The sequence below is a fragment of the Felis catus genome, chromosome B3 (genome assembly GCF_018350175.1).
Source record: "Felis catus isolate Fca126 chromosome B3, F.catus_Fca126_mat1.0, whole genome shotgun sequence".
In the NCBI taxonomy this organism is placed as follows: Eukaryota; Metazoa; Chordata; class Mammalia; order Carnivora; family Felidae; genus Felis; species Felis catus.
This window is the reverse complement of record NC_058373.1, coordinates 88,153,731-88,168,248: the sequence shown is the minus strand read 5'-3', so window position 1 is coordinate 88,168,248 and position 14,518 is coordinate 88,153,731. Positions and strand designations below refer to the sequence as shown.

The 14,518-nt window shown below is 38.1% G+C and overlaps 1 protein-coding gene across 5 annotated transcripts in view; it reads left to right on the top strand.

Moving 5' to 3' along the window:
• FBXO33 (F-box protein 33) overlaps nucleotides 1–14,518 on the top strand; it is a 45,097-nt gene that overhangs the window by 7,516 nt on the left and 23,063 nt on the right. For 3 of the 5 annotated variants that reach the window (XM_045059862.1, XM_045059861.1, XR_006599549.1), the window contains exon 2: nucleotides 468–560. The exons of the other annotated variants lie outside the window; for them this stretch is intronic. In XM_045059862.1, the coding sequence (XP_044915797.1) occupies nucleotides 468–560 (93 nt within the window). The remainder of the gene's footprint in view (nucleotides 1–467; nucleotides 561–14,518) is intronic. 5 annotated transcript variants of the gene reach the window in all.

Sequence of the window (14,518 nt, the reverse complement as noted above, 5' to 3'; positions counted from 1 at the left end):
TACCAAGTTTTTATGTATTCCGTTTTGCCATAGTTCATTAGACTTGGCTGTATTAACTTTAATTTAGGGTGGCTATGTTTTGCATTTTTCCACTGATACTATTTATTTACATCAAAGAAATAATTTGGAGCTTCTGAAATGGAGGAAATATAGTAGTTATTGCCACCAATGAAGTTCCCCAATTCTGAACCACAATAGAACAATAAGGTCATTATGACCAAGATACCAGAAATTTTGGGGTCCCAGTTATATTAAACAGTCCAACAGAAATCCCAGAAAAAGATAAAAGGTTTTCTGGCCTCTGTAGTTAGACCTTGAGGAATATTTCTTAGGCTCATAGGTGGTTAATATTATTTTCAAAGCATTCCCTGAACTAACTCAATGAATCCACAGGCATACCTTGTTTTATTGTGCTTTGCTTCTTATTGCACTTCACAGATGTGTTGTTTTTGTTTTTGTGTTTACAGATTGACATTTTGTGGCAACCCCACATTGAACAAGTCTGTTGGCACCATTTTTCCAAAGCACTTGCTCACCTTGTGTCTCTGTGTCACATTTTGGTAATTCTTACAATATTTCAAACTTTTTCATGATAATTAGATTTGTTATGGTGATCTGTGGTCGGTGATCTTTGATGTTACAATTGTAATTATTTTAGGGTGCCACAAACCATTTCCATATAAGACAACAAACTTAATCAGTAAATGTTGTGTGTTTTGACTGCTCCAATTACCAGCCATTCCCTAGCCTTTTTCCTTCTCCTCGGACCTCCCTGAATCCCTGAGATACCACAGTATTGAAATTAGGCCAGTTAATAACTCTGAAATGGCCCTGAGTGACAGGAAGAATCACATGCCTCTTCCTTTATTTTTTTTAACTTTTTTTTTTAAGTTTATTTATTTAGAGAAAGAAAGAATGAAGAGGGAGGGTCAGAGAGGCAGGGGGACAGAGGATCCCAAAGTGGGCTCTGTGCTGACAGCAGAGAGCCCCACGCAGGGCTCGAACTCATGAACCATGAGATCATGACCTGAACTAAAGTCAGACACTCAATGACTGAGCCACCCAAGTGCCCTTCTCTCGCTTTAAATCAGAAGCTAAAAATGATTAAGCTTAGTGAGGAAGGCATGTCAAAGGCCAAGACAGACCAAAGGCTAGACGTCTTGTGCCAAATAGTTAGCCAAGTTGTGAATACCAAAGAAAAGTTAGTGAAGGAAATTAAGAGTGCTATCCCAGGGAACACACAAATGATAAGTGGAACAGCCTTATTGCTGATAAGGAGAAAGTTTTAGTGGTCTGTATAGAAGATGAAAACAGCCACATTCCCTTAAGCCAAAGCCTAATCCAGTACAAGGGTCTAACTCTCTTCAGTTCTGTGAAGGCTGAGAGAGGTGAAGAAGGTACAAAAGAAAACTTTGAAACTAGCAGAAGTTGGTTCATGACATTTAAGGAAAAAAGCCTTCCCCATAACATCAAGGTGCAAGGTATAGTAGCAATTGCTGATGTAGAAGCTGTAGCAAGTTATCCAGAAGATCTAGCTAAGATAATTAATGAAGATAGCTACCCTAAGCAACAGATTTTCAACATAGACAAAACAGCCTTCTGTTGGGAGAAGATGCCATCTAAGACTTTCAGAGCTAGGGAGGGAGAAGTCATTGCCTCGCTTCAAAGCTTCAGAAGACAGCTTGGCTCTTTTATCAGGGGCTAATGAAACTGATGATATCTAAGTTGAAAACGGTGCTCACTGACTATTCTAAAAATCCTAGAGCCTTTGAAAATTATAGTAAATCTATTCTACCTGTGCTCTGTAAATGGAACAACAAAGCCTGAATGAACAGCATATCTGTTTACAACATGGTTTGCTGAATATTTTGAGCCCACTGGTTAGACCTACTACTCAGGGGGAAAAAAAATCCTTTAAAAATATTACAACTCATTGGGGGCGCCTGGGTGGTTCAGTCAGTTAAGCAGCCAACTTCAGCTTAGGTCATGATCTCACAGTTCCTGAGTTCAAGTCCCACATCTGGCTCTGTCTGTACTGACAGTTTGGGATTCTCTCTCTCCTCCACTTGTGCTCTCTCTCTCATAATAAATAAATAAACTTAAAAGAAATAGTTCATTGACAATGCACCTGTTCACCCAAGAATTCTGATGGAATTGTACAATGAAATTAATGTTGTTTTCATGACTGGTAGTTCAACATCCATTCTGTAGCCCAAGGAGTAATTTTGACTTTCAAGCCATACTATTTTTAAAAATATATATTATAAGGCTATAACTGCCATAAATCATGATTCCTCTGATAATCTGGACAGGGTAAGTTGAAAACCTGGAAAAGAATCACCACTCTAGGTGTCATTAAGAACATTCATAATTCATGAGAAGAGGTCAGACTACCATCATTAAAGGAGTTTGGAAGAACTTGATTCCAATCCTCATGGGTGACCTTAAGGGGTTCAAGATTTTGGTGGAGGAAGTAACTGCAGATGTGGTGGAAATAGCAAGAGAACTAGAATTAGAAGTGGAACATAAAGATGTGACTGAATTAGTGCAAACTCATGATAAAACGTTAATGAATGAAGAGTTGCTTCTTATGGATGGGCAAAGAGAGTGGTTTCTTGAAATAGAATCTACTGCTGATGAAAATGCTGTCACGATTATTGAAATGACAACAGAGGATTTGGAATATTACATAAACTTCGTTGATAAAGCAGGATGGTTTGAGAGGATTGACTCCATTGTGGGTAAAATGCTATCAAACAGCATTGCATACTACAGAGAAATAATTTGTGCAATGAAGAGTCAATTGATGTAGCAAACTTTATTGTCTTAAGAAATTGCCACATCTACCCTATCCTTTAGCAACCACCACCCTGATCAGTCAGCAGCCATCAGCATGGAGGTAAGACTCTCCACCAGTAAAAACATTTGGTGAAAGCTCAGATGATGGTTAGCATTTTTTAACAATAAAGGTTTTTTTCTAATTTTTTTAAATGTTTGTTTATTTCTGAGAGAGAGACAGCATGAGCACAGAGGGGCAGAGAGAGACACACACAGAATGGGAAGCAGGCTCCAGGCTCCGAACTGTCAGCACAGAGCCAGCCACAGGGCTCCAACTCACAAACCATGAGAGCGTGACCTGAGCCACCCAGGTGCCTCAGCAATAAACAATTTTATAATTAAGGCATGTACACTTAGACATAATACTCTTGTGTACTTGATAGACTACAGTATAGCATAAAAATAACTTGTATATGCACTGACTGGGAAACCAAAAAATTCATTTGACTTAGCTTTTTATTATGGTATTTGCTTTATTGTGATGATCTGGAACCAGACCCATAATATCTTAAAGATATGCCTGTATATGTGTAGGTTTTTATAAAAGGCTGTCAAAAATTCTCATGGTTGTTTAATTCATAGGGAAATTCTTATGCTAAAAAGAAAACTAGCCCTTTTCATGAAATTTTAATATGCATATATATGTTTTGTAAAACATACAGTTTAAATACGTATATTAAAATTGTATGTCCATTTAACTATGGTTGACAAGGTAATGCAGATAAATGCAGGGGCATCTGGGTGGCTCATTTGGTTAAGTGTCTGACTCTTGACTTCTGCTCAGGTAATGATCTTACAGTCATGGGATCAAGCCGCATGTCAGGGCTCTGCACTATCCAGAGCCTGCTGGGGATTCTCTCTCTCCCTCTCTCTTTGCCACTCCCTCCAGCTCTCACTCTTCAAAATAAATAAATAAACTTTTTAAAAGTGCATATAACTGGTTTGGGAAAAGAAGTTTCACTTTTCTGGCAAATATGATATTTTAGAGGGATTCCTAATGCATCTTGTACCTAATGTACACCTGTACCCTAAATTTGTAATATGTTAGGTATAGTTAAATAGACCCTAATTTGTGTCATGAACTAAGGTAAATATATTATTCAACAAGTATTTATTGAATGCCAGGCCCTGTTGTAGCAACCGGGGATACAACAGTAGTCAAAGAGTCCTGCCATCATAGAGCATATTCTAGTGGGGAAAAAAAAAAAACAAAAAACAAGTAAGTAAAATATATAGTATCATAGTTCATAATACATGCAGTGAGGCAAAATGAAGCAGTGAAGGGAAATGGGAATGGTGGAAGTAGAAAGGAGTGTTGCTGTGTAAAATAAGGGAATTTAAGAAACATCTCAACCACTGAAATAGTATTTGAAAGAAGTAAGGGAGGGAGCAGCCTTCTGTGTCTCTCTGGAAAGTCATTCTTGGAGTAAGTAGCAGTTAAATGGAGGAACTCAACTGTGGGACTTTGACCAAGGGAGTGCTTAAGTACGATAGCAGAAAATGCCTTGGAATATAGAACACTGCCCGCCCCATATGGGGAATGGTGATGTGGAAATCAGTAGCCCTTTATTAGCCTCTTATAAAGACTTTGACTTTTACTCTAAGAGGAGGAGCCATGAAAAAGTTTTGAACTGAGGAGTGACATATATAATATTTCAAAAGGAACATTCTAACATAACAAACTGATGGTTTCTAGAGGGAAGGGGGATAGAGGAATGGGTAAAACGGATGAAGGAGAGTAGGAAATCCAGGTTTCCAGTTATGGAATGAATAAGTAATGGGAATAAAAGGCATAGCATAGGGAATATAGTCAGTGATGCTGTAATAGCATTGTATGGTGACATGGTAACTATACTTTTGGTGAGCATAACATAACATATAGAGAAGTTGAATCTGTTTTGTACACCTGAAACTAATGTAATATTGTGGGTCAACCATACTCAAAAGATTTAAAAAAAAAGGAACATTCTAGATGCTGTGTTGGAAATTGTTTGTAGCAGGACAAGGGTAGAAGCAACAGGCTGAGTCAGGAGGCCTTTGCAATGATCCAGGCAAGGGATGATGGTGCTGTGGACCAGTGTGGGAGCAGTGAAAGTGATGAGTAGTCTGATTGTATATTTTTATCTGGAGGCCTTCTAGAAGGAGAATGTAAGTATAAGAAATTAGACATAATTGTCCAGCTAATATTATAATGCCCTTTTAATTGCTACTCCCTAAATATGTCTAAACATATTTTTCCTTTGGCCATTTTTATTCATTTTGTTTTCCTTTTGCATTAATGGTTTGTACTTTCTTTAAAAAAGAAAATACCCAGCGTGTGAACAGTTTACTTTCTGAAAATATGGCTTATCTTTGGTATTCAACTCCTTGTACCGCGAAGTACTTTCAAACAGTGCCCTGTTCATATAGTTATGTAAATTTGAGTCAGTCTGTTGAATTGCCCCAGAAACTTCCTGGTCTCCCTTACGGCAGTCACTTGGAATTTTCCTTTCCCTCTTTTCTCCTCCCTCATTTCCTGCTTCATGTAAACCCATTACTTCTTTGAATTTGCTTACATCTGGCCCTCATATGAGCTATGGGCTCAAGATGGTAGGACTAAGTAGAAAGGAAAAAGCAGGTAGTGCTCTACACAAGGATTCTTCCTTCCCTTTGCCCCAAATCACTGGTCTCATCACCTGTAACCATGGGCCCAGATAAATCTGTTTTCCTACCCAGACATTCCTCATGTGTACTCTTCTTCTTTTACATCTCTTAATCTGGGAAAAGGGAAGAAACAAAGCAGAATTGAACTACCTTTTATTCAGATGTTGCTAGTAACTTCAAAAAAGAATCTCATTCTTAGAAACCTCAAAAGGACTATTTTGGTTAAAGGCAAAGGAGAAAGGTAATCACCTGAAGCAAGAGACTTTGCTCCTCCATAGCTTATACCCACCTTCTCAAGCCTAACACCCTCCTGATACCAAACTCCTATTAGAGTCACCACTACAGTCATGGGGCTCGGTAAGACCCAGTTGTATTGCCAGCACTGCAAAGAGCTGAATACATGCGTTCCCCTAAAATGCTAAACTAGTTTTCCCAGAGAAACAGCAATATTAAGCAACCATAAGGATATGTACCATTATTATTCCTATTTTACAGATGGTGAAACTGAGGCACAGAGTAAAGTGAACTTGCCAGTTACACAGAGAAATGACTGCCTGATTTTCTAACTCTTTTAATGAAATTTTTGAACACACAAAAATAGACACAAAGAACCTATCATTCAGATTCAGTCATTAAGGATTTTGCCACATTTGCTTTCTTTTATCTTAAGTGTTTTAAAACAAATCCAACATATTGATGTCATTTTACACTACACACTCAGTATGAAGCTCTGGAAGTAGTGGGCTTTTTTTTATATAAACACAGTGTCAGTTATACACATTAATAAAGTTATTAATAATTCCTTATCCTCACCTGATTTTTTTTAAACCTTTATTTCTATGCCAAGAGTCTAAACTTATGGACATATGGACCTTAACTGCTATAATTTTTCACATCATTGGCACACAATATATATTCTAATAATTGAATGAACAAACAGTAGGAGAACAGTGTATAGGCTGAGTGTCTAAGATATAAGTACTTAATGATCTGACAGCTCTGGTTTTTTGAAATAGGATTAAAGAAGAATGCAGTTAAGTTGAAGAAATGAATTATCTTTTGGCAGTAATACAGTCTTTTGCATGTTCCAGAAGATTGATTATCAAACATTATATGTGATTTTGTACTTTCACAACACATCTTTAGGACTTGGAGAGGGACTGGTGATAGTAAATTGTATCCTATTATTATTACCATAGAAATAGAGCTAAATTAACTTGAAGGATTCAGATGAAAGAAAAAGTTTGTAACTAACTGTAATACTTTTCCAATATGTTTTTATTACATGCCTTTTGAGCAAACGCATGTTATGTACATTGGGCAGGAAAGAACCCTGTTTGTTTCTTTAGTTCACTCACTGACTCAGCAATAAATAAATGAATACATAAATAAAATAGGTCACAGATTTCATATTTAAGTAAAAGGATTATGTGGCGCAAATGATTTGTTACTGCTATTGTCTCTCAGCTTCAAAATGAGTCATCTGTTTATTGCCATGGTTCAGTATGTTCTATTCTAACTTTGTTGCCTAGATGTTCTTTTCAGTCCCTTATTTACCATCTGAAACAATAATGAGCCGCCTGAAGGCTATATGCAGTTTTCTTGGCTTCACCATATGATCTATAATATGATTTCAACATGATATACTTGAAGGCTGCTGTTGAGTTGTCAGTGGGGTTTTTTGTTTTGTTTTGCTAGGTTTAAAAGTAAATTGTTGTTTTCTGTATCACTTAATTAAAATTTTCTTTATTTGGAGTGGAACAATAAGTACCTAAAAACATTTTTCCACAAATGGCCATCATATACTACTCTAAAATATGCCACTTATAATTTTTATAATAACTTTCAAAAAGACAATTATATTCTAGGACATGGTTTAATTATAAGGAACAACATGAAATGGGAGTCAGAACCCAGGTCCTCTACTTAGCTCTGCCCTAACTAGTATTACAGTCTTAGACAAGTCACCTCAGTTTCCTGATCTGTAAAGAGATGATTGAATTTGATGATTCCAAAAATCATTCTAGCTTCAAATGTGTGTTTATGATTACATAAACACATACATGATTTCCATATGGAAAGTTTATGCATTATTATTAATTTTACTATAATAAGATTATTACCATTGCATTGCTGCAAATCGAATTTTTTATATATGTTTGTTTATTTTTAAATTTTTTTTTCAACGTTTATTTATTTTTGGGACAGAGAGACAGAGCATGAACGGGCGAGGGGCAGAGAGAGAGGGAGACACAGAATCGGAAACAGGCTCCAGGCTCTGAGCCATCAGCCCAGAGCCGACGCGGGGCTCGAACTCACGGACCGCGAGATCGTGACCTGGCTGAAGTCGGACGCTTAACCGACTGCGCCACCCAGGCGCCCCTGTTTGTTTATTTTTGAAATAGATGGGATGGGGATGGAAGATAGGGGCAGAGGGAGGGAGACAGAGGATCCAAAGCAGTCCCTGCACGTATAGCAGCGAGCCCAGTAAGGGCCTCGAACTTACAAACCATGAGATCATGACCTGAGCTGAAATCAAGAGTCGGACGCTTAACTGACCGAACAGGCACCCCACCAGAATTTTTTTTTAATCTTTGTTTATTTTGAGAGAGAGAGAGGCAGAGCATGAGCAGGGGAGGGGCAGAGAGAGAGGGAGACACAGGATCCAAAGCAGGTTCCAGGCTCCAAGCTATCAACACAGAGTCCAACATGGGGCTCCAAACCACGAACTGGGAGATCATGACCTGACCCGAAGTTGGACACTTAATGGAGTGAGCCACCCAGGCCATCCCCTCAACAGAATTTTTTTAAATTGCCTTTGACTGCATGTTTTGAACATTGCTGGGATGTTGAAAAATATTGTATAGATGGAACTAAAACAGAAATATCCCAAAGAGTCTCCTTACATTAACTTGTCAAATTTTACTAATGTGCAGGTTGTTAGTTTATGTAATGATTTTAAAATGAATTAACTTATGGGATGCCTGGGTGGCTCAGTCGGTTAGCATCCGATTTCAGCTTAGGTCATGATCTGACAGCTCATGAGTTCAAGCCCTACTTCAGACTCTGATGACAGCTCAGAGCTTGGAGCTTGCTTTGGATTCTGTGTCTCCCTCTTTTGGCTCTCTGGCCCTCCCCTGCTCACACTCAGTGGCTATGTCTCTTTCTCTCTCTAAAAAACAAATAAACATTAAAAAAATTTTAATGACTTAACTTCTTATAATGATAACAAAAAAAGCTACATAAACCTACTTTAAATTTATTCTCTCTGTCCCAGTTGAAGATGGCAATGTAGGAAGACTTTGAACTCACTACCTCCAAATTACACCTATTAATAGGTCAGTTCCTCCTGAAGAAGATCTCACTAAGGACTGAACAGGTACTGAAAAACCAAAGGTAAAGAGAATGGCAAGAGAAAGCAAGAGAGACAGAGACATGCCATGGCATTAAAGAGTTACTGGCATATACAGCCACAGCTCCACCCAACCAGCAAAATCACCAATGCACACACAGTCTGCTCAGGGTACACTGTACACAAGACCACGCCTTCAGCTTTAGGAGAAGTAGTTGTTTCGCCTAATGCATACAAACACAGTCAAGCAAACTCGGGAGACAGAGGAATATGCTCTATAAGAAAGAACAGTGGGGGGGGGGGGGAACACCTCAGAAAAGGAACTAAATGAAACAGAGATCAACAATCTGCCTGATAAAGAACTTAAAGTAATGATCATAAAGATACTCAATGGGTTGGAAAAAAAAATGGAAGAACCCAGTGAGACCTTCAATAAAAATATAGAAAATACTAAAATGCTAAAAAGAGATCATTGTAATTTTAAACAGGGTTAATACAATAACTGAAGTAAAAAACACAGTAGAAGGGGTGCCTGCCTGAGTGGCTCAGTCAGTTAAGCCTTCAACTCTTGATTTTGCCTCAGGTCGTGATCTCATGATTTCATTTTAATTATTATGCACTGTGGTGTGGACCTTTTGGGTTCATCTTGTTTGGAACTCTCTGTGTTTCTTGGAAGTCTATTTACCTCCCTACCTTAGGGGAGTTTTCAGTTATTATTTCTTCAGATAAGTTTCTACACCTTTCTCTCTGTTTCTTTTGGGACTACTATAGTGCAAATGTTTGTTTACTTGATTTTATCTAAGAGATCTCTTAATCTATCCTCATTTTAAAAAATTCTTTTTTCTTTTTGCGATTCAGCTTGTGTGCTATTACTCTATCTTCCAGATTGCTGATATGTTCTTCTGCATCCTCAAAAATTACTGTTGATTCCCTCTAATGTGGGTTTTTTTGTTTTGTTTTTTTTAGAGAAAGAACAAGTACCCACACATGAATGGGGTAGGGGCAGTGTGAGAGAGACAATCTTAAACAGGCTCCATGCCTAGCATCGAGCCTGACACAGGGCTCAATCTCACAACCATGAGATCATGACCTGAGCCAAAATCAAGACTCTGCCACTTAACTGACTGAGCTACCTAGGCACTCCTGGGTTTTTTTGTTTGTTTTTTTAAGAATGTGTTTGAACTTAAATGACCATCAAGTTAATGTAGACTGCTGTTTACTTAGGATGACATGTATGAACCTCATGATAACCACAAAGCCAAAACCTATGATAGATACACCAAAAATAAAGTGAAATATGGCACAAAAACAGACACTCAGATCAATGGAACAGAATAGAGAACCCAGAAATGGACCCACAAACGTATGGCCAAGTAATCTTTGACAAAGCAGGAAAGAATATCCAATGGAATAAAGACAGTCTCTTCAGCAAGTGGTGCTGGGAAAACTGGACAGCAACATGTGGAAGAATGAACCTCGGCCACTTTCTCACACCATACACAAAAATAAACTCAACATGGATGAAAGACCTCAATGTAAGACAGGAAGCCATCAAAATCCTTGAGGAGAAAGCAGGCAAAAACCTCTTTGATCTTGCCCTCAGCAACTTCTTACTCAACACGTCTCCGGAGGCAAGGGAAACAAAAGCAAAAATGAACTGTTGGGACCTCATCAAAATAAAAAGCTTCTGCACAGCAAAGGAAACAATCAACAAAACTAAAAGGCAACCGACAGAATGGGAGAAGATATTTGCAAATGACATATCAGATAAAGGGTTAGTATCCAAAATCTACAAAGAACCTATCAAACTCAATACCCAAAAAACAAATAATCCAGTGAAGACATGGGCAAAAGACATGAATAAACACTTCTCCAAAGAAGACATCCAGATGGCCAACCAACACATGAAAAAATGCTCAACATCAGTCATCATCAGGGAAATACAAATCAAAACCACAATGAGATACCACGGTACACCCGTCAGAATGGCTAACATTAACAACTCAGGCAACAACAGATGTTGGTGAGGAAGCAGAGAAAGAGGATCTCTTTTGCATTGTTGGTGGGAATGCAAGCTGGTGCAGCCACTCTGGAAAACAGTATGGAGGTTCCTCAAAAAACTAAAAATAGAACTACCCTATGACCCAGCAATTGCACTACTAGGCATTTATCCAAGAGATACAGGTGTGCTATTTCGAAGGGGAACATGCACCCCCATGTTTATAGCAGCACTATCAACAATAGCCAAAGTATGGAAAGAGCCAAATGTCCATCGGTGGATGAATGGGTAAAGAAGATGTGGTATATATACACAATGGAATATTACTCGGCAATCAAAAAGAATGAAATCTTGCATTTGCAACTACGTGGATGGAACTGGAGGGTATTATGCTAAGTGAAATCAGTCAGAGAAAGACAAAAATCATATGACTTCACTCATATGAGGACTTTAAGAGACAAAACAGATGAACATAAGGGAAGGGAAACAAAAATAACATAAAAACAGGGAGGGGGACAAAACAGAAGAGACTCATAAATATGGGAGAACAAACTGAGGGTTACTGGAGGGGTTTTGGGAGGGGGGATGGGCTAAATGGGTAAGGGGCACTAAGGAATCTACTCCTGAAATCATTGCTTCACTGTATGCTAACTGTGATATAAATTTTTAAAAATAAAAAACAAAGTTAAAAAAAAGGCAAAAATAAAAATAAAAATAAAGTGAAATAAAGCCAAATACAACACTAGAGATACTTATCCATCACAGAGAGAACAAGAGAAGCAGAAAAGAACAATGAACTACAAAAACAACCAGAAAGCAAATTTAATAAATGGTAGTAAGTATATACTTATCAGTCATTACTTTAAATGTAAGTGGCCCCGGGGCGCCTGGGTGGCGCAGTCGGTTAAGCGTCCAATTTCAGCCAGGTCACGATCTCACGGTCCGTGAGTTCGAGCCCTGCGTCAGGCTCTGGGCTGATGGCTCGGAGCCTGGAGCCTGTTTCCGATTCTGTGTCTCCCTCTCTCTCTGCCCCTCCCCGTTCATGCTCTATCTCTCTCTGTCCCAAAAAAAAATAAATAAACGTTGAAAAAAAAATAAATGTAAGTGGCCTAAATGCTCCCATCAAAAGACACGGAGTGGTAGAATGGCTAAAAACAGTAAGACCCATCTATATTGCTTCCTACAAGAGACTCATCTCAGACCTAAAGATGCTTACAGACTGAAAGTGAAGGGACAGGAAACATTCACCATGTAAATGAAAGTGAAAAAAAAATTTGGGGTAGCATTACTTAGACAAAATAGACTTTTTTTTCTTTTTTTTTGAGAGAGAGCACAAGCAGGGGAGGGGCAGAGAGTGAGGACAGAGGATTTGAAGTGGGCTCTGCGCTGACAGGCTGACAGCAGCAAGCCCGATATGGGGCTCAAGCTCATGAACTGCAAGATCATGACTTGAACCGGTTGGATGTTCAATTGACTGAGCCACCCAGGTACCCCCAAAATAGACTTTTAAACAAAGATTGTAATAAAAGAGAAGGGCATTACATAATAATAAAGAGATCAATCCATCAAGAAATTAGAGGACTTTAACATTCCACTGACATCAATGGATGAATCATCCAGACAGAAAATCAAGATGACATATTGTACCATCTGGACATAACAGATATATACAGACCGTTCCATATAAAAACAACAGAATACACATTCTTTTCAAGTATAAATAGAATACTCTCCAGAGTAGATGACATATTAGGCCATTAAACAAGCCTCAATAAATTTAAGATCAAAATCATACCATGTATCTTTTCCAACACAACAATATGAACCTAGAAATGAATCACAGGAAAAAAACAAAAAACAGGAAAACCACAAAAATGTCGAGACTAAACGACATAACCTCTAAACAACCAAGGGATCAATGAAGCAGTCAAAGAATAAATAAAAAAATACATGGCGACAAATGAAAATGAACACACAACAGTCCAAAATCTCTGGGACACATCATAAGCAGTTTGGAGAGGGAAGTATATAGCAATATAGGCCTAAGAAATAAAAAAAAAATCAATCTAATTTTACACATAAAGGAACTAGAAAGAGAACAAACAAAACCCAAGGTGAGTAGAAGAAAGGAAATACTAAAGATCAGGACAGAAGTAAATGACACAGAGACTTAGAAGAAGAAGGAGGAGGAGGGGGAGGGGAAAGAAAAAGAAGAGGAAGAAGGAGAAGAAAGAAAAGAAAAAGGAAAAAAAAAGCAAACTCAAGAGCTGGTTCTTTGCAAAGATAAACAAGATTGACAAACGCTTAGATTGATTAAGAAAAAAAGAGAAAAGACCCAAATAAAGCCAGAAATGAGAAATAAGTAACTGATACCACAGAAATATAAAGGATTGCATAGCAATCACACAAGAAAAAGAAATGAGAGGCATCCATATTGGTAAAGAAGTTGTTAAACTGTCACTTATTTGCAGATGACATGATGCTATACATAGAAAAATCCTAAAGATTCCATGAAAAAAAACTACTAGAAAAAATGAATTCAGTAAAGTGGCAGGATACAAAATTAATAACTAGAAATTGGTAGTGTTTCTAGACAACAAAAGTGAAGTCACAGAAATTAAAAAAAAAAAAAAAACCACTACTTATAGTTGTACCAAAAAGAATAAAGTACCTAGGAATAAACTTAACCAAAGAGATGAAAGACCTATACTCTATGAACTATAAAACACTGATAAGAGAAACTGTAGACACTAAGAAATGGAAAGATATTCCAAGTTCATGGATGAGAATATTGTCAAAATGTCCATATTACCCAAAGCAATCTACAGAGTTACTGAAATCATTCTCAAAACACCAACAGTATTTTTCACAGAACTTAAACAAATAACACTGAAATTTGTATGGAACAAGACCCTGAATAGCCAAAGCAATCCTAAGAAAGAACAAAACTGGAGGTATCACAATTCTGGACTTCAAGTTATGATACAAAGTTGTAGTAATCAAAATAGTACAGTACTGGCACAAAAATAGACACAGAGCAATGGAACAATATAAAACCCAGAAATAAACCCACACTCATATGCTTAATTAATCTTCAACAAAGCAGGAAAGAATATCCAAAGGGGAAAAGAGAGTCTGACTCTTAATTTTGGCTCCAGTCATAATCTCACGGTTGTGAGATCAAGCCTTGCATAGGGCTCCTTGCTGGGCATGGAGCCTGCTTGGGATTCTCTTTCTCCCTCTCTTTCTGCCCCTGCCCTGTTCATGCGCTCACTCGCTCGCTCTCTCTTGCGCGCGCGCGCTCTCTCTCTCTCTCTCAAAATAAATAAACACCAAAAAAAAGAATTTCCGAAGTAATGCATTTTTATTTTCTCTAAAAACTGGGAAACTCTGGTGTTTTCTGTGGTGGTGTTAATTTTGACAGCTGTGATTTGATTGAGAAGTGGCATTTCTGGGGCGTCTGGGTGGCTGAGTCTGTTAAGTGTCTGACTTCAGCTCACGTCATGATCTCGCAGCTTCACGAGTTTGACACCTGCATTGGGCTCTCTGCTGTCAGTGCAGAGCTCCTTTTAGACCCTCTGTCCCCCTCCCTTTCCACTCCCCGACTCATTCTCATTCTCCTCTCTGTCTATCAAAGTAAACATTTTTAAAAAGTGGCATTTCTGATAGAAAAGGCTTTTTCTTGG